This window comes from Bactrocera tryoni, chromosome 1 (genome assembly GCF_016617805.1).
Source record: "Bactrocera tryoni isolate S06 chromosome 1, CSIRO_BtryS06_freeze2, whole genome shotgun sequence".
Classification (NCBI taxonomy): domain Eukaryota; kingdom Metazoa; phylum Arthropoda; class Insecta; order Diptera; family Tephritidae; genus Bactrocera; species Bactrocera tryoni.
Genome location: NC_052499.1, coordinates 42,161,338 through 42,180,229, shown reverse-complemented (window position 1 = coordinate 42,180,229; position 18,892 = coordinate 42,161,338). Strand labels below are relative to the sequence as shown.

General features: G+C 34.2%; 3 protein-coding genes across 4 annotated transcripts; 1 reads left to right on the top strand and 2 right to left on the bottom strand.

Annotated features, from left to right (window-relative positions):
• Positions 1–3,016: 3,016 nt before the first annotated feature.
• On the bottom strand, positions 3,017–12,737 carry LOC120766266 (Y+L amino acid transporter 2). Its single transcript, XM_040091654.1, has 7 exons — positions 11,542–12,737; positions 5,725–5,969; positions 5,394–5,662; positions 5,132–5,332; positions 4,896–5,045; positions 4,614–4,791; positions 3,017–4,550 (listed from the first exon to the last, which is right to left on the bottom strand). The coding sequence occupies exons 1-7, from the start codon at positions 12,000–12,002 to the stop codon at positions 4,489–4,491; spliced, it is 1,566 nt and encodes a 521-aa protein (XP_039947588.1). The 5' UTR covers positions 12,003–12,737; the 3' UTR covers positions 3,017–4,488.
• Positions 12,738–13,040: 303 nt separating this feature from the next.
• Positions 13,041–14,601, bottom strand: LOC120768064 (NKAP family protein CG6066). Its single transcript, XM_040094589.1, has 2 exons — positions 13,372–14,601; positions 13,041–13,303 (listed from the first exon to the last, which is right to left on the bottom strand). The coding sequence occupies exons 1-2, from the start codon at positions 14,508–14,510 to the stop codon at positions 13,129–13,131; spliced, it is 1,314 nt and encodes a 437-aa protein (XP_039950523.1). The 5' UTR covers positions 14,511–14,601; the 3' UTR covers positions 13,041–13,128.
• Positions 14,602–14,968: 367 nt separating this feature from the next.
• Positions 14,969–18,868, top strand: LOC120768050 (coatomer subunit gamma). Of its 2 annotated transcripts, XM_040094577.1 has the most exons (8): positions 14,970–15,114; positions 15,448–16,103; positions 16,165–17,275; positions 17,336–17,517; positions 17,581–17,755; positions 17,817–18,002; positions 18,065–18,217; positions 18,308–18,868. In XM_040094577.1, exons 1-8 carry the CDS (start codon positions 15,075–15,077, stop codon positions 18,436–18,438), a joined length of 2,634 nt encoding a protein of 877 aa, XP_039950511.1. In that variant the 5' UTR covers positions 14,970–15,074; the 3' UTR covers positions 18,439–18,868. The 2 variants fall into 2 exon arrangements, with proteins under 2 accessions (XP_039950503.1, XP_039950511.1); XM_040094569.1 differs by having other exon boundaries at positions 14,969–15,114; positions 16,165–17,517.
• Positions 18,869–18,892: the final 24 nt, after the last annotated feature.

Genomic DNA, 18,892 nt, shown 5'->3' with positions numbered 1-18,892 from the left:
TATATCAACATAGTAATAAAAAATAGACAATTAGATTCTCCAAACCAGCCAAATTTTAAAATTTCCGTTATTTTTTTAAAATACCTCGTATACTATACTTTATATACATACGTATATATTATGACAAAAAAGTAAATTACCGCAATTTTAAATAGAACGCAAAATCTTTAATCATTCGTCAATATTTATTTTGTCACCTTCAAAGTAATTCCCATCAGATTTTTCCATTAATATCTAATTTGAAGGTAATAATCAGATTTACATCATTTATTAAGGAAATATATTTATATCTATTTATTGTCATTGTCGATTAAATACTTCGGAGCTATATGCGCATATGTAAGCATAATACTTATTTTCGGTCATCAAACTTGATATGTGTAAAAATATGTTTTAAAATATTTCCTAGAGCACATGAATATGGATGAATAAATAAGTACTAAGTGTTCACCATCAGGTTTCTAAGTTCAACTAGAAATTCCTTAAGAAATAATCTAGTTTTTTCGCTATCACTTAAAAATTAAAATATGTTAATATATACCTGCAAAATTTGTCTCGTCTATACTGCGGTAGAAATTCCTCACTACAAATTTAATTCATGCTTAAAACCTGCTTTTAATTTACAAAATCTATTTAAAGAAGAATAATATATTTATATTTGTATATTATTTATAAAAGTGGAGGATGGAGTCATGTGTAGAAGTTCACCCAACTGAGGAAAGTTCTGTGATCGCCATTCACTTGGGAGGGGCCAGAAACGATTCATTTACATATGGCTCAAGCAGCTTACAATCGACCACAGCACGTGCGGGATGGGATAAATACCGAGAGCTGAAGAGGGTAGCGATACGCATTTGCAGACAAAAAAAGGGAGAAATGCCTAAATGCGTGAGAATGAAAAGCTTAGAAACCTTTCAGACAGGGATGATGATCGAAAATTCTATGAAAAGATGCAACGACTAACCGAAGGTTTCAAGACCGCAGCATACTCTTGTAGAACCCCCATAGGTTAACTAGTAACCAATGCCCAAATCATACTAAAATTATGGGGGGAAAACTTCTCCAGCCTACTGAGTGGCAGTAAAATTACAACGCCAGGAGAAGGCGAACCCGATTCCCCAATCGATCACGATGGAGCAGACGTTCCATTGCCCGACCATGAAGAGGTCCGATTAGCAATTACCCGTCTGAAGAACAACAAAGCGGCGGGAGTCGGACGAAAGCATTCCCGACGATTGGTATTTAAGTTTGTTTTGCCCAAGACACAAAAAGGGAGACCTCAAAATCTGCATAAATTACCGAGGAATAAGCCTCTTTAGTACGGCATACAAGGTCTTATCGAGCGTATTGTGTGAAAGACTGAAGACTGACTCTATCAACAAACAGATTGGACCTTATCAATGTGCCTTTTGGCCTGGCAAATCCACAACTGACCAAGAATTCACCATGCGCCAATTCTTGGAAAAGACCCGTGAAAAGAGGATCGACACACACCACCTCTTCGTCGAATTTAAAGCTGCCTTATGCCGCTATGTGTGAATTTGGTATCCCCGCAAATTAAATACGGCCGTGTAAACTGACGTTGAGCAACACAAAAAGCTCCGTCTGGATCGGGAATGACCTCTACGAGCTTTTCGATACCAAATGAGATTTCAGGCAAGAGATCTTCATCTATTGCTGGAGAAAACAATAAGAGCTGCAAAGCTAAACAGAGAAGGTACAATCTTTGAATAAGAGTGTACAACTGCTGGCGTACGCCGATGATATTGAAATAATTGGCTTCAACAACGGCGCCTTTAGTTCTGTTGTCTCCAGACTGTATAAGAAAGCGAAGCAAATAGGTCAAGTAATGAACGAGGGCAAGATGAAATATCTCCTGTCATTAAACAAACAGTCGTCGCACTCGGGAATTGGCTCCCACGTCACTGTTAACAGTCATAACTTTGATGTCGTAGATAATTTCGTCTATCTTGGAACCAGCATCAACACCAACAATAATATTCGGCCTTGAAATCCAACGCAAAATCACTCTTTGGACTAAGTAGGCAATTAAGAAAAAAAGTCCTCTCTCGACAAACAAAAACCAAACACTACAAGTCCCTCAATATTACCGTCCTGCTATACAAGTATGGTGCGGAGGCATGGACAATGACATCATCTGATGAGTCGGCCTTAGGAATATTAGAGAGAAAGGTTTTGCTGAAGATTTATTATGGTACATTGCGCATTAGAAACGGCGAGTACTGCAGTCGATGGAACAATGAGCTGTACGAGATATACCGATGGAAACGAACAATTCAGCATTGAAGGTTTCATTTATTACCCCCCGGTGGCAGCAAAGGAAGAGGAAAACCTCCACTCCGTTGGAGAGATCATATTATGAGGCGGATAGACTTTATTCACAGAATTTAAACAAACATTATTTTATTATTATTAGTTATTCTTTATTAATTTCACAGCAATATTATAATCGGAAGTTTATGATACAAAAGTATATGTTAAGTTTAACTAATGTGTGTACTTATACATACATATGTATATACAAATGTGTGTTCGTGATTTTTTATGTACATACAAACACAGGTCTTAGAAGTAGCTTATACTTTCTTTGGCTAAAAGTGAATGATATTGTGACCGTATAGCACATTACGCTGTATTCTTAAGCAAAAGATGTGGATTCGTACATACATACACAGTTCGCATACATAAATAGTTCTCAATAAACCTAATATCTATCAATGTAGTCTCCGTTACCATCTCATTTTGATTGCATTTGAGGGTGGTCTTATAGCGAAATAAAGTGTTTTAAAAAGGCATATGTGAAGTACTATATATGTACATATGTACGAGTGGCGCAAAAGAAAAGAAAATTAAAACTTTAAAATGAAAGACCGTAAAAATTTGTTTTTTGAAATATAAAATTTATTTTAAAAAATTAATTAATTAACTAAATGCCAAGAATTGTTAATTGAAAATGTTCTATTTTTAATAATTTATAACTTAAAAATAATTTTCAATTATAATTGTAATTGTTTGAATGACAACAAGTTGGTTTCTTTTTGGTGAATTTTTGGCGTGACTTCTATTTATTTGTACACTTATTTATGTATATATAAGTTAAGCAGGGTTGCAAATTTTTTAATTCAAAAATTGTGGATTAGATTTTCAATTTTCGAAAATTAATATTTAAAACTTAAATATATCTAATTTTCAATCCCAAATGTTTGTGATCAACAATTTGAAATTTTATTTTATAATTTAAGCGTGAAAATTTAAAATTTAATTTTTAATACCAAAATCAGCATAAACATTTCCGAAATATAAGTCGTTTGAATGTGTAAGGTTGCAGACCAATTCAATAGAGTAATGGAGTTGATGGCTCTTTCCGAATTCTAGGTCAAACTGGCAGAACAAGAAGTTCGGAAACGCGAAAAAAATTAATTCTGAAGCAATTTCATATTTTAGTTCTTAATTATATGATTATAATAAACCCTTTTTTAATCTGTTATTTCTAAAAATAAATTTTTTATCCAGTTTTTGTGATTAAGCAAATATATACATATTTGTATTTGGAATTAAATTTTTTTTCAGTCCGATATTTGGGATTAAATGGTCAAAAATTAATTTAATTAAGATTTTCGGGATTAAGAAATACAAAAAAATGTATTCAATGTTAGGTTAGGTTAGTTTTGTAGGCTTATGCATAGACCAGTTTTAGTCCTTTGTGACACCAGCTGGAGTTCCGTTACCAAGTCCATAAGGAGTAGAATGCCTGCGCTTGACGTGAAATGTTAATTCAATTATTTTTCACTACATTATTTGCAACCCTGTATGTAAGTAAATGTATTTTAACCAAAATGCATTACTAAAGACATACAATCTTTTGTAAATGATTACTAAACATTTTTTAATAGTAAATGCTCAACTAACTTATCGCTGGCGAGAACTTCGCCGAAGACATGTTTACAAAGCAATTCATAATTTAAATTAATATATTTCGACGGAACTTTATAATTTAGCATAAATTAATTGCAAACGAATTGAATATATATAATCTTAAGATCTTATTTGAAAAAAGAAAAGAAATAGGAGGGCAGTTATGTTATCTGATTTTATGAACAAGAGAAACACATTTATAGCGCAAATTTAAGGTTAGGTATTGTAGAATGGTTTTCTACCTCTTAAGTTAAACGTTTTTTGTGACACAATCAAATAATGCAAAAGCTTAAAATGTCATAATAAAATATAAACTGCGAAAAGCTTACGGTACATCGTTAGCATTAATTTTTTCTTTGTTTACTTTTACAACTTTATATCATGTATCGTAAATTATATACCTAAACTATACATATGTACAGAATTACATACATACAAAAATGTTGATCGGTGAGTATTAGTCTTTGGAAAGTAAACAACAACAACAGAAAATAGCAATAAATAAGCAAATGATAATGAAATGAAGATTATTGTATTTATCTAACATAGGAATCATTCATATTTCTCCTCTTTGGCTGTCATAAACATTTTTTGGCACGCGTAAGTGAATTGGTCTGTAAATGACAATAAAGATAAAGAATTATATAGATTACATGAAGTACTCATAAAATACATACTAATTGCAGACTGTAAAATCTTTGGCTTATCCTTCCACACAACACCGACGTAGTAGAACGGCACACCTACAACCGTTATCAGAACACCCATACCAACTTCATAGGGGGCTACATAAACGGGCACGATCACCAGAAAGGCACATATCACAACAAACACAGCTGGTATCCAAAGCGAAACCTACAAATATACATACGTGCATACATATATTTTATGAATGAGGAGAGTCATAAAAAGCAATTAATTGAATGATTGCCACTCGCATAGACTAGATTTGAAATTACCTTAATTGGACGTTCCATATCGGGGCGGGTATAACGGAAGTACAACACCGCCGACACCGAAAGCATTATGAAAAACGACTCCACTATGCTGCTGTAAGTGATGAGCACATAAACATCGCTCACGACGAGCATTATAATGGACAAAATACACTAGAATAAACGCGTTAAATTGGATTATACTAAGCAGCACTTCAAGACAGCCAGTAATTTGTACAAATTATGCACAGTTAAATTACCAAAAAGACCAGCGATGGCACTGGCGTAAATTGCTTCACACTTATGTTGGACAAGATAGCTGGCATGTGACCGTTGCGCGCGCCCACAAAACACATCCGCGAGGAAGTCATTATATGCACCGAGAGCCCGCCAAAAGCCGATATCGCCACCATAATGGGTATAATGAAGGACCATAGACCCAACACACGGTTGCCAAAGGACTGTTAAAGTACAAATATTATTATATTTATTTTTGTAAATCGAGACTTTTAGTTGACCTACCACTGCTATTGCATCGGAGGCGATCATTTCCGCGGGCGCCAACACTGCCAAGTAGGCCATATTAGCGAGCACATAAATAGCCGTTACCAGCGGCAATGAAATGTAGATAGCGCGCGGCAGATTTTTATATGGATCACGCAGTTCTTCTGTCATGAAATTCAAGTAGTTCCAGCCGGCGTAGGAGAAAATGCCCGAGTAGAAGGCAACCGACAGTTTACCAGGATCGGTCTGTGTGTTTTCAAAGGGCTTATCGAAGTTCTGCACATGACCTAATTACAAAAAATGATAAGTATATAAAATACGATTGAAAATTAAGATCACATTTACTTACCCATGCACATCCAAACAACGCCCACAATGATAATTAGCACCAAAGCTGCTATTTTAGTGAACATAATTACGTTTTGCATTTTCGTCGTTACTTTCATATAACACGAATTGAGGTAGGTCAGGAAGCAGATGGTTACAGCGGCCAGCAGTTGTAGTGCACCCTCCGGTATGCTGCACTCATTGTCGAAAAAGGGCTGCAGCACATACGAGGCGAAGGTGAGGCCCATAATGGCATTCGTTGTAGGACTATACAAATTTATTGAACACATGAAAGGTAATTAATTTAACATAATATGCATGTATGAATGTAAATATGCATGCAGATGTGTAATTCATGTGACCACAAATAAAGCATACTTTTGGGATTATTCAAAGTTTTGTGGTCGATAACTGTGTTCAATTAGCAATACATTCCACTTATTAAACTCATTAGACACACATACATACATGCATATACAAGTGGTTCATATGAGAAAATTAGTTATATATTTATTATATTTTTGTTGCAGAAAATACTATATCCATACATATGTATATATAGCTTGTGCCAAAATCAGTTAATTTAATTGAGAATAATTAGCACTTGAGCAGACACTTGTCAAATAAACCGCAAACTAATGCACACACACACATTAATATCATATGAATGTATGTTAAATTTAAAGACGGAAACTCTAATAGCGCGATTTGGAAATGAAAGCTTACTTAAATTATTCAATTATTATTAAATATTAGATTCAGACGTGAAATTGTTGTTAAAATTTCCAACTTTTGAATAGTAAATTACATTTTAAATGTTTAAATACTATTTATTAATTTATTAATTAGAAATTATATTATTGATTAAAATTAAGTTCAGATTTTTATCGGTTTTTGGGAATCAAATTTTCAATTTTTAATCCAATAATTTGATATCTAAAATTGAAATTTAATTTTTTAGGCCCAAAGACAAATATTTTTTAATTTAAAAATTGAAGTAATTAATAAAAAAATATATTTTTAAAATAAGAGCTGGAATCGAAAGCGATACTTATAACAAATTATCCTGTACTCTTAAAAATTGATATATCCTCTGAAGCTTCTCTGCAATAAGTCTCTGTCTTCTGGTAATTTTATTTCAGGCGGGAAATTAACATTCATTACACCTATCCTTAAAGTTGGTATTTTTAAGCTCTCTATTTCCAAAATTTTTGGATGCTCTCCTAAAAATAAGTTATTAAAACAATAATTAACGTCAATCAGCATGGGCTTGTCTCTGCTTGTCTTATTGATTATTACATGTTTGGCTTCTCCGCTTAATTTCGAGTAGATTGTGTTTACACAGATTTCACTAAACCCTTTAATAAAGTTTCACAAAATATTCTAATCAAAAAATGATTCTCTTTAGGCTTTTACTGTGACTTCTTACAGTGGATTAAGTCATATTTGCATAATAGATGTTATTTTGTTATTGTCGATGGGGTGTCATCCGATCCATTCATTGCGTCTTCAGGAGTGCCACAAGAAAGCGTTTTAGATCCGCTGCTCTTTGTGCTGTTTATCAACGACATTTCCTGTTGTTTCTCTTTTCCTAAATTTTTGTTATATGCCGATGACTTAAAAATCGTCACAATAATCAAAACCTCCAAAGATGTAATTAAGCTTCAAAGAGATATTCATAGTGATAGATATGATTGCTGCCTGAAATCGCAGTTTTTTCTAAATTTAGATAAATGTTCTCAAATCTCGTATGTGAGAGGAGGTAGCATCTCACCAAATACCGTCGTACACATCTCGTTTATTGCTATTACACCATAAATCAATTGAAAATCGGCGGTCAGTTCTCTGCCTTTAATTTGTTTTAAATGAAATTAATAGAGGTAATGACTGTCCCTATTAGTTAGAAAAAATTAATTTCAATATTTCTCAGCGTTGTCTCAGATCTATTTCCCCATTTTATTGTAAAAAGAAGAAAACTAAATGTGCGGATTATGCTCCTCTTAAGCGTGCTCTGAGTGAGCTTACAACTACTTGATTTTGCTCACTCTAGGGCTTCCTTCATTAACACCTTAATTCTGTTTTTTAGTATAATTATCTATTTGTTTAATTGAAATTTTATTATTATTTTATTATTTTAGACATCTATTGGAAAACGGCGGAAGCAAAGTTGTAGACCTAATAATTTAAATCATAATTTTCTAATGGTCTGTAAGAACTAATGTGCATAGACTTGAGTAACTAAATAAATAATTAAATGAAAGATTAACGTATTTCAAATTGAAACAGTATAATTAAATAAAAAAATAAGCTTTTCTTTTCAAATGATGACCAAAATGGTGGTATCATATAAGCAAAGGCGAAAGAATTTTAATTCTAAACAAATTTATTTTATTTTTTGGGTTTAAAATTATTTCTTTTTCAAACCGGTATTATGATTTTTTATTTTATAATTCCTTATTTTTTAGTAAAATTACTTTTATTTAAGATTTTCGAGATTACAAAATAAAAAAGTTTAATTCAAATATTAATTCATTTACTTTTTAATAATTTAATTATAAGAAATAATCTAAAATTAATAGAAAATATATGCCTATGTACATAATTAGTTCAAGGCATATGTATAAACTTTAATATTTACATTATACATGGCATTACAAAAACATATCTACTTAAATGATTCATTCTTATGAATTTAGCACAAATTAGTACTTTGATCTAGAAAACTGTAACTTTTCGTTCAAACAATTACGATATTTACGTTGTATGTCTGTGTGGATGTATAAATCAGTTTTAAAAAATTAGCACCTTCTACTAAACGCTAGTCTGTAATAGCGCCATTTACGAACATATTTTCCCACATTTAATGAGCGTGTCCACACTAATACATTAATCCTTGGGTTTTACAAGTTAGAAGCTAGCGGTTCATTATTTAAACACACATTAACATGCATTTGTCAAAATATTGCTCATATTATCGATAATTTATTTGACCCCATCGTTATCTTTAATTAAAGAATATATCAAAATAAACAAGCAGTAACATTTATGACTATATATAGACGTCGTGCTCATAAATAATCAAATAACCATAAAAAATTTGCTATAAAATGGTTTGGTATAAATTTTAACAAACGATAAAATATTGAACAAACTGACTTTTTTGTCTCTTTACTGGCATTATAAGTAGTGAAGTATTGAAAACGCTTCGGTTCAGACTAAAGTGGTCCGATATCAGTTGTTCCAACAAATTTTTTTTCGAGAGAAAGGGGCGTGTGCAAAATTTCAGATCGATATCTCTTAAAATCAGGAACTAGTTTGTGCATATATAGACAGACCGACATACGTACATTGCTAAACTGGCTCAACTCGTCAAGTTTCCCTTGTTTCCTCTTGGATATTACAAATTTCGTGGCAAACTTAATATCCCCTCTTCAGGGTATAAAGATAAAATGTCGCACATAGAAGCCATTTGACCATAGCTCAGTAATCAATCAAATGCATTAATTGCAATTATATAAATAGATAACATGTACCTAAGTATCAATATCTGATGAAATTTTTTGTAATGGTAAAACTCATACAGTGTTGGAAAAAATAATATGGACAAGGGCATATGTTACACGTTTCAATCCGTTATTTAAAACATAGAATACAAGGTGCGTTCCAAAGTAAACAGGACTTTAAAAACAAACAGAACAAATGTTTTTTTTCGGCAAAATCAATATATTTTATTCAAAATAGTCTCCTTCTGCTTCACTACAGCATTTTGCACAGTCCAAAAGCATGTCGAACGAGTGTTTTAGCTCGTTGAATGGCCTCTACGTCTGCATAACGCTTTCCTTTCATAGGCAAATGCATTTTCTCGACAAGGAGGAAGTCGCACAGTACCATATCAGGTAAATACGGGGAGTGGTTAATGGTTAAAATGTGATTTTTGGTCAAATAATCGCCCTTCGAATGTTGGATTCTGAGCAATTTTCGGTCGTCAGTCAATTTGTGCGAAACAAACCGTGCACGTAAATAAGTACAGTTAAATAAATTTCAGTGTTTTTCTTAAAAAACAACAGGGAATATCTAAATGGATCACCCTTTACAATTAAATTATTTAAATATTATCGTTCACTGATGTTATAATTAATATTCGAGTAGTTATCTCCATAATTGGTGCCTATTTTTTTCATTTTTAGTGTTCCTGTGTTTTATGGAATAGAGATCCGTTGTCTGAACGGCCATAATGTCAAATTTATTGCGTTCAATTTAGTGTCATGTGATCGTCCACATAGGACAAAATTACTGTATTAAGCGTGTTGAAGTAATATGTGTCAAAAATTTAGTCTTTTATTTAATAAAATGACTCAAGTTTATATGCCGAAAAGCACCCCGATAACGTGACTGATGTGCCCACATGTTAAATAGTTTTTCGCGTAATTGGGAGTTAAATTACCCATTTCTAGTTGATCGTTTTGAAATCTGAGCCAAATAAATTTACTTTCGTTTCATAAATTATTCGAATTTTCGAGAAGCATGCGCCTCTGCGCTAACTCAATCCTTTTATTAACATTTTTTTGCATAAAAAAGTTTTAATTTCGGATTTTCTCAAATAATAGTTTACTTTTTCCTTTCCATACAGTATTTGCCGCGCCCCTTTAAAATAAAAATCTCTACTTCTTTCATTATAGTTAATTTCAAACAAAGAGGAAATAAACTCTTCACTCCCAAAAAATTTAGTTGCTCATTAGACAATTTTTCTTTGGAAAGAAACAGATAAATAACTAAATTATTAGTTTTTCCCGGCCATACAATCACATCACCCCAAATTCATGATTTTTTGTTTCAATGCAAAGAATGTTTACAATATAACGGGTGCTGAATTTTGAAAATCATTAGGTAACAATTAACCGAAATAAGCTGGAACGAATATAATCAAAGCGTTGTTATAAATGATTCGAATAAATGTTATGTTCTAATTATTTTTTCCAACCCTGTGCATTACTGTGTCAATTATTTCAGTCAAAACTTCTTTAGCCTCAATTGCACATATTTACACAAAATATCATTGGGCATTCATATATGTATGTACACATATATATGAATGGACGTCAATACAAGGCAAAGCAGTTGCTGTGATAACAAGAACACCACAATGTTATCTTTTTGTACAGAAGCACATTTGTTTAATTTAAATTGATAAATAAATTATCACATAGTAAACATATTAATGGACAATACAAAGAGCTAGAGATTACTTTAAATAAACAAAGAAGTGAAACCTTTCACTACAAAAGCATAAATATCAGACAAACAAATGCAAAAGGCAAACAAATTAATTTATTATTTAAAATTAAATGCAACAGTACACTTTGGTATTCTATTTTTATTAGTTAATTTTTGTTTTGTTGAGCCACTTAACAGAGCCAATTAATGTTAATGAAAAAAATTCATTAAAATTTACGTACAACGATTAATTACTAATTTTTAATATACAAATGATTTATTGTTAGCTACAAATAGTTATGTACCATGTATATACATATGTAAATACAAAAACATATCTATTTTTAAAACTGACCATCAATTAAGGCTGAACGGATTTATAGCATTTATTACAATGCAACAATTAAGATATGAGAAAAAAATCTAAGAAATTAATTTAACAGCAATGCAACGCAATTGCACGATGAGTATGGAAAAAGATAATTGAGTTTGATAATCAAACTATAAATAATATCTAAATAACGTTATTCAACTCATCGTCAGCAAATTAAAGCGCTAAATTTACTGCAGCAATACGTTATACATAAGTATATGTATATGTATGTACTATATTTAATAAACTTACACAAAGATCATCATTGCATCCCATAGATAGAGAAAAGCGGGTAGCGAGCCATACGCTTCGAGAATATACGCATAATCACCACCAGATTTCGGAATCGCCGTGCCCAATTCGGCATAACAAAGCGCGCCAATCATCGACAACAAACCGCATAACACCCAAATAATAAGCGAAGTGCCCACCGCCTCTACTTCGCGTATCACACCTTTGGGCGATATAAAAATGCCCGAACCAAAGATTATACCCAATATGATAGCGACACCTTCAAGTAATCCCAACTGTTTCTTCATACGCACAGCGCTGGTATTCGATTCAGCGGATCCTTCACGTTGTCCACCAACACCGCCATTGCTCATCCCCGCTGCGGTGGCATTTTCTGTTGTAGCACTGGGCGCCGTTTCACTGACTGGTGTTAATAACACCATTTCGCTGGTGGGTGATTGTAAGTCGTTTGCGGCGCGCATAGTTTCAAACTGTCATAAAGTAGTTACTTTTCTGCCTGTTAAGCACTTGCGTTTGGTTCGAGTGTCACGATAAGACTGAGAACTTTCACGCGCGACAATATTCGCTGATAGCTCGTGGTTTACTAATATCAAACGTCTAATTCAATTTATTTCGTGTTTATGATTTTTGTTTTTGTAACCAATCTGCTAATTTCTTCTGTACAGTACTTTGTGTTATTACGATCGCCGAAGTGAGTACCACAATAATGCCGGGTACTTTTACTTTTGTTTTGCTACGGGTGTTCGATGATTATACATACATATACATCTATACTATTATCTGCCCTATTTTGGCATTCCTTCGTTTTTCATTCACTCCTTAAAATGCTAAGGGTACGGGGCTGAGAACATCGCCCATTGACACAGTTTCAGCCACCAACAACCACTAGTTGTGTGACTTTTTAGGTTAGATGTGCTGCTGTTTAGATTGACACAAATTTTTCATTTACATAAATATCAAACACTTTCTGAATTTTCCTTATTATCATTAAGCTGTAATTTTATTTATACGAACTGTTGCACTTTTGTATTTCCGGAGGAAAATTTCACGAAAATCAAATTACACGCGATAAATACGAGCAGAACTAACTTCACTGTCAAACGGAAAATGGCATTGCGGAAAGTGAAAAGCGAGAGGTAGGAGAATATTGATAGGGGTGAAAAGTTGTGTTTCCCAAAAATTGAAAGGAAAAGTGTGCAGTGTTGGAAAACGAAAATAGGTGAAAACTCACTGAAAGTCAGAAAACATTTAAAAATTAAAAACAACTGTAACACAATTTTTTACAACAAAAAAATTAACTGATTTCTTGACAGGTTTACTACAGTCATATATAAGTTATTACTGTAAAGCATACTTTTAGGAAGTTTAAAAACTACTTCCGACTTTTGTTGCCACACTTTCTCTATTACAATTGTAACGGATATTTATAACGTTATCACACGCCACGAAATGTTTAGGAAACTTTGTATATATACTTATGAAAATGAAATTGCAAGCTATTAAATTTCACAATTTAGTTTTTAATGGTATCACTAACATCAAGTTTTCCTTATACTTAGTTATGTATAAACACATATTGACTTCAATTCACTTCTTTTCTTTTGCATGTAACTTGGAATTAATCATTTCCTTAAACTGTGACAAAATTTTGTTTTCACGTTTCTGTCGCTCCTCTTTGCTGAACATGGCCAAAGCTCGCTTTTCATCCGCAGAATAGATTTGATTTTCTTTACGAATACGTACAGCTTCCATTCGACGATGTCTAAAGGAAAGCAAAAAGAGTTAGACGTATTTATAAATTAGCACAAAAATCATGTTTTTTATACTGACCTGCTACCGCTCATAACATAACCAACAGATTCAAAGTTGGCAATCTCCTCGGATGTCAATCCAATTTCACCTCGACGTGGAATTCTTTTTCCTTCTGCAATATATGCTGCCATCGCGGCACCTTCACCGGGTAAAAGAGCACGACCAAAATCCTTCTGACTTAGACCACTAGTTTGCCTTAGCGTCGGTCCGAACTCTTCACCCCCGACGCCTACTTCGTGTGATGATCGGAACCTGTCTGAACTAGATTTGCTGGCTTCATTTTTGGAACGTTTTTTATTTTTCTTGTGTTTTTTGGTTTTAGTTTTCTTTTTTAATGGCTTGACACCGTCTACAGTTTTTTCCAACCACATGTCCTCTGTTTCAGAATCCGAGTCTGAAGAGCTTTCACTTTCCGAACTAACACTATCAGAACTTTCAGCTGCAGAGGATTCTGAACTTGAGCTGGATGTATCACTTGAGCTCAACACTTTTTTCTTCTTACTACGTTTGCTTTTCGATTTTTTTTTGCCACTACTTTTACGTTTCTTAGATTTTTTCGATTTCTTCTTTTTAGCCTTACTTTTCTTCTTTTTTGGCTTTTTATAAGTACCATCTAAAATTTTAACATCAGGATCATCCCCTTCGTCGTCTGAATATACTTCTGGATGAGCTGGGCTTTTACCCCATACATCTTCAGAACCTTCTATGCCGATCAACTCACGTTGCTCTCGTCGTGCTTCCAAGTAGTTTGAAGACTTTTTCTGCTGATGGATACTTCCACTGTTTCCACTTCGAAATGGGTTATTCTGACGCCCACCATAATTATTTTCATGATACTTGTCATTGGGCCAACGATCAATCTTTTGTTTATCATCTGCTGGAGAAGAGCGACTAAGACTCCTTCTATACCTTGATTTCGATCGCTGATCTTCTTTCGATCGATACTTATCCCGACGACTTTCCACGGATCCTCTACGTGTTCGTGATCTTGACCGAGAGCGTGAATGTGTCAGTGATTTGGTTCTTGAACGTGTGTGCCTCCGTCTGCGATGGCTTCTTACACCTTCACTTCTATCATCACGTTCACGCGAATTGTGTCTCCGTTTCGCAGGTGAGTGATGACGGCTGCGAGACCTCGTTCGAGAACGGGAACGCATAGTTATTGTATTTTACAATTTAAAAATTATATGTTATATTTTTGGAAGTAGACCTGAAATCTGCACAAAATTATTAATTGTGGAAAATGCGAATTATGTGACAAAAGAATGTCAAAATCGACGGTGTTGCAAAACAATATAAAATGGATTCGGAGTTCGAAAATAAAGTAACAAAATAAAGTTTTGATATATATTTCAAGTACATATGTGAAGTACACATTCTGTTTGTATGCAGAATACAAGTCGTAAGACAAATATTTCATTTAAAATTGTAATTGCCTTAGCTTCTATTCTCTAAAGAACAAATTATTATATACCAAACTAATTTTTAATGTCGTTTATTGAATTTCATTACATTTTAGTAGTATATTAGGCTAAAGTTACTTCGCTATACCACACTGTATTTGATTTTGACATTTCCTTCCAAACTTCATTGTTCTTGACAGTTGTTAGTGGATGTGACGTGTAAATTTTTCACAAAATATCTCAAAAATATATCTGTAGTTCTTCAATCATTTGCAACATTTAATTAAACCACATCTTAAAAAAAAAGTAATTCCAGCAATGGGTTCTTTCCGCCGTGATAAAGATGATGAAGATGAAGGTAAGATCAAAATCGTATTTTGCTATGAATAGCAAGGCATAATTTGGTCCTATTTTCTATCGCCGCTTCTAGATTTTTATAATTATGGTTTCAATAAGAAAACTAAACGTGGCTAATAAATAAAATGTTTACCTTACATTTTTATGTATATTTTACTTCAATACCAACTTTGAAGAATAATGTTTAAATATGGAATCAATTTTATTAAATATGCCACTACAAAACATGTCACATTCTGTTACCTCTTTTTGCATATATTCATATACATATATATTGCACCACTTCACTTAACCAAGAGATACAAATTTTTATTTTAATAATTTTTCAAAACAGGCATCACCAACATCTACCAAAATTTGGAGAAAACATCGGTTTTGCAGGAGACACGCACTTTCAATGACACACCAGTTAACCCACGAAAATGCATCCAAATTCTTACCAAAATTCTATACTTGATCAATCAGGGCGAACAATTAGTAGCTCGTGAAGCCACGGATTGTTTCTTTGCCATGACGAAATTATTCCAATCGAAAGATGTCGTCCTTCGACGGATGGTCTATTTGGGAATTAAGGAGCTTAGCTCCATTGCTGAAGATGTTATAATTGTAACAAGTTCCTTAACCAAGGATATGACTGGCAAGGAGGACTTATACCGTCCAGCCGCTATACGTGCACTTTGCAGCATAACAGATAATACAATGTTGCAAGCTGTTGAACGTTATATGAAACAATGCATCGTGGATAAGAACTCTGCCGTATCGTGCGCCGCGCTTGTAAGTTCTTTGCGTTTAGCAAGCACCGCCGGCGATGTAGTAAAACGCTGGGCAAATGAAGCACAAGAAGCACTTAATAGCGACAACATTATGGTGCAATATCATGCATTGGGCTTACTCTATCACATTCGTAAATCCGATCGTTTGGCTGTGTCCAAATTGGTGAACAAATTGACACGTAGTTCAATGAAGAGCCCATATGCAGTTTGCATGCTCGTAAGTCAGATATAATTAAGTAAATTTCCTATGTTTTATATTAAATTTCTAAAATTTACAGATTCGCATCGCTTGTAAGCTTATTGAGGAAGAAGATATCTCAACGGAAGACATGCCTAATTCGCCAATGTTCACTTTTATTGAATCATGTCTACGGCACAAGAGTGAAATGGTCATCTATGAAGCTGCGCATGCCATTGTAAACTTAAAGAACACTAATGCACGTGTACTTTCGCCAGCATTTTCAATTTTGCAACTATTCTGCAGCTCACAAAAAGCCACTTTGCGATTTGCGGCTGTACGCACGCTCAACAAAGTTGCAATGACACACCCAGCTGCAGTCACCACTTGCAATTTGGACTTGGAAGGTCTTATAACCGATACAAATCGTTCCGTTGCCACGCTGGCTATTACCACTTTGTTAAAGACCGGCGCTGAATCGTCCGTAGAACGTTTAATGAAACAAATTTCCTCCTTCGTGGCTGAAATTTCAGATGAATTTAAAGTGGTCGTTGTCCAAGCGATTTGCGCACTCTGCTCCAAATACCCACGCAAACATACTGTTTTGATGAATTTCCTTAGTGGCATGCTGCGTGAAGAAGGCGGTCTAGAATACAAAACTTCAATTGTGGACACCATTATAACGATTATTGAGGAAAATGCTGAAGCAAAGGAGTCCGGTCTTTCTCATCTTTGTGAATTTATTGAAGATTGTGAACACGTATCGCTAGCAGTGCGCATTCTGCACCTACTAGGCAAGGAGGGGCCTTTCGCTAATACACCATCTAAATACATACGCTTCATATACAATCGCGTTATATTGGAAAGTCCCATTGTGCGCGCCGCGGCTGTTACAGCACTGGCGCAATTTGGTGCCTCCTGCCCGGCACTAATAAATAATATTTTGGTATTGCTAAGTCGCTGTCAAATGGATCCCGATGATGAAGTACGCGATCGTGCTACTTATTATTTGCACATTTTGCAATCCAACAAACCGGAACTCTACAAGCACTACATTATTGAACGTGAGACATGCTCACTGACGTTGTTGGAAAAGGCATTAACAGAGCATTTGAATGGCGATTTGTCCACTAGTTTCGATATATCAATTGTACCCAAAACTGCTATTGTCAAGGAGGAAGTTGCCAACGAGGCTATGCTCATTTCTAATAGTAAGTATTTCAATATTGCTCCAATCCCGTTATTTCAACGGATATGTTATTCATATTTAGCACCGCGTGCTCCCAAAATCACACGTGAGGAAGAAAGTGCTGCACGTCTGTCACAATTACCGGGTATACAAGTTCTAGGACCAATTCATCGTACAACAACCCCAATTCAACTTACTGAGAGTGAAACAGAATACACCGTACAATGCATTAAACACATATTCGCCAATCACATCGTATTTCAGGTACGTTTTTTAGCATTTTTGTTGTTTAGAAAATATATAATATTAAGTTTTAATAAATTTTAGTTTGATTGTCTCAACACTTTGCCCGATCAAATATTAGAAAATGTGCGGGTAGAGTTAACCATACCAGAAGGATTTACCACACGCGCCGTTATTCCATGTCCCAAATTGCCTTACAATGAGTTGCAAACGACGTTTGTTATTGTCGAATTCCCACCCGACATTGCCAGCTCGGCAGGTATGAAATCACAAGTAATGCAATTTCGTACTTTTATTATGACTTAAAATCAATTTTCCAGCAACATTTGGCGCCACATTGCGTTTTGTGGTGAAGGACTGCGATCCGAATACGGGCGAACCAGATTCAGACAATGGCTACGAAGAGGAGTATATGCTAGAGGACTTAGAAATCACAGTTGCTGATCAAATTCAGAAGACGAAAAAGAGCAATTTCCAAGCAGTTTGGGATGCCGCAGATACCGAAGGTTAATTCAAAAGTTTAATAAGTTCAAATGTATTTTGTACTTACATTACATTTTTTTAACAGAGTGGGTTGAAGCTGAGGATACGTATTCGCTGTCCGCCGTGAGTACATTGCAGGACGCTGTAAATACTATTTTGAAATTCCTCGGATTGGGCGCGGCCAACTTATCTGAGAAAGTGGCTGAGGGAACGCATACACATACCTTAATTTGTTCAGGTAAGCGTAACAAATTTTTGTTACATTTTTAAGTTAATTATATTTACGTGTGCACATAACTAATATGTTTGAAATTGTTTCCATTCATAGGCACATTTAGAGGTGGCGCAGAAATATTGGTGCGATCGAAACTTGCGCTATCGGATGGCGTTACAATGCAGCTAACTGTGCGTACCACCGATCCAGATGTTGCCGAGCTCGTCACATCTGCCATCGGATAGGATTAAGCCAATTAGTTGTTTGTGCATCTTAAAGCGAATAGAAATGTTATTAAGTTGGTTAAGTTTAAAATGAGAATACCGCTAATGCCATTCGACAAATTTGGGAAAAACATTTGCCAAGTTGCATTTTATTTTGCCACCAACAGCTTCTAACTCTTCAAATTATGTGATACAACTATACTATGTTGAAAAAAATTGTAGTGAACAGTTTGATTTGCAAGTGGAAAGAAGCATAATATGCAACTAAGTGGGCCAAAATAAAAATGGAAAAAAGTATGGTAGAACACAAAAATATAGTTATTAATTTCGTACTGTCGGTAGATGAGCTAAAAAGCTTCAAAAAAAGCGGTTCATGTTAAAAGCATAATTTATGCAAATTTTTAATATTTTTTTTAAATATATAATAATAAATGAATTATTAAAGTACATACTTGTTTATTAACGCAAAACTTTG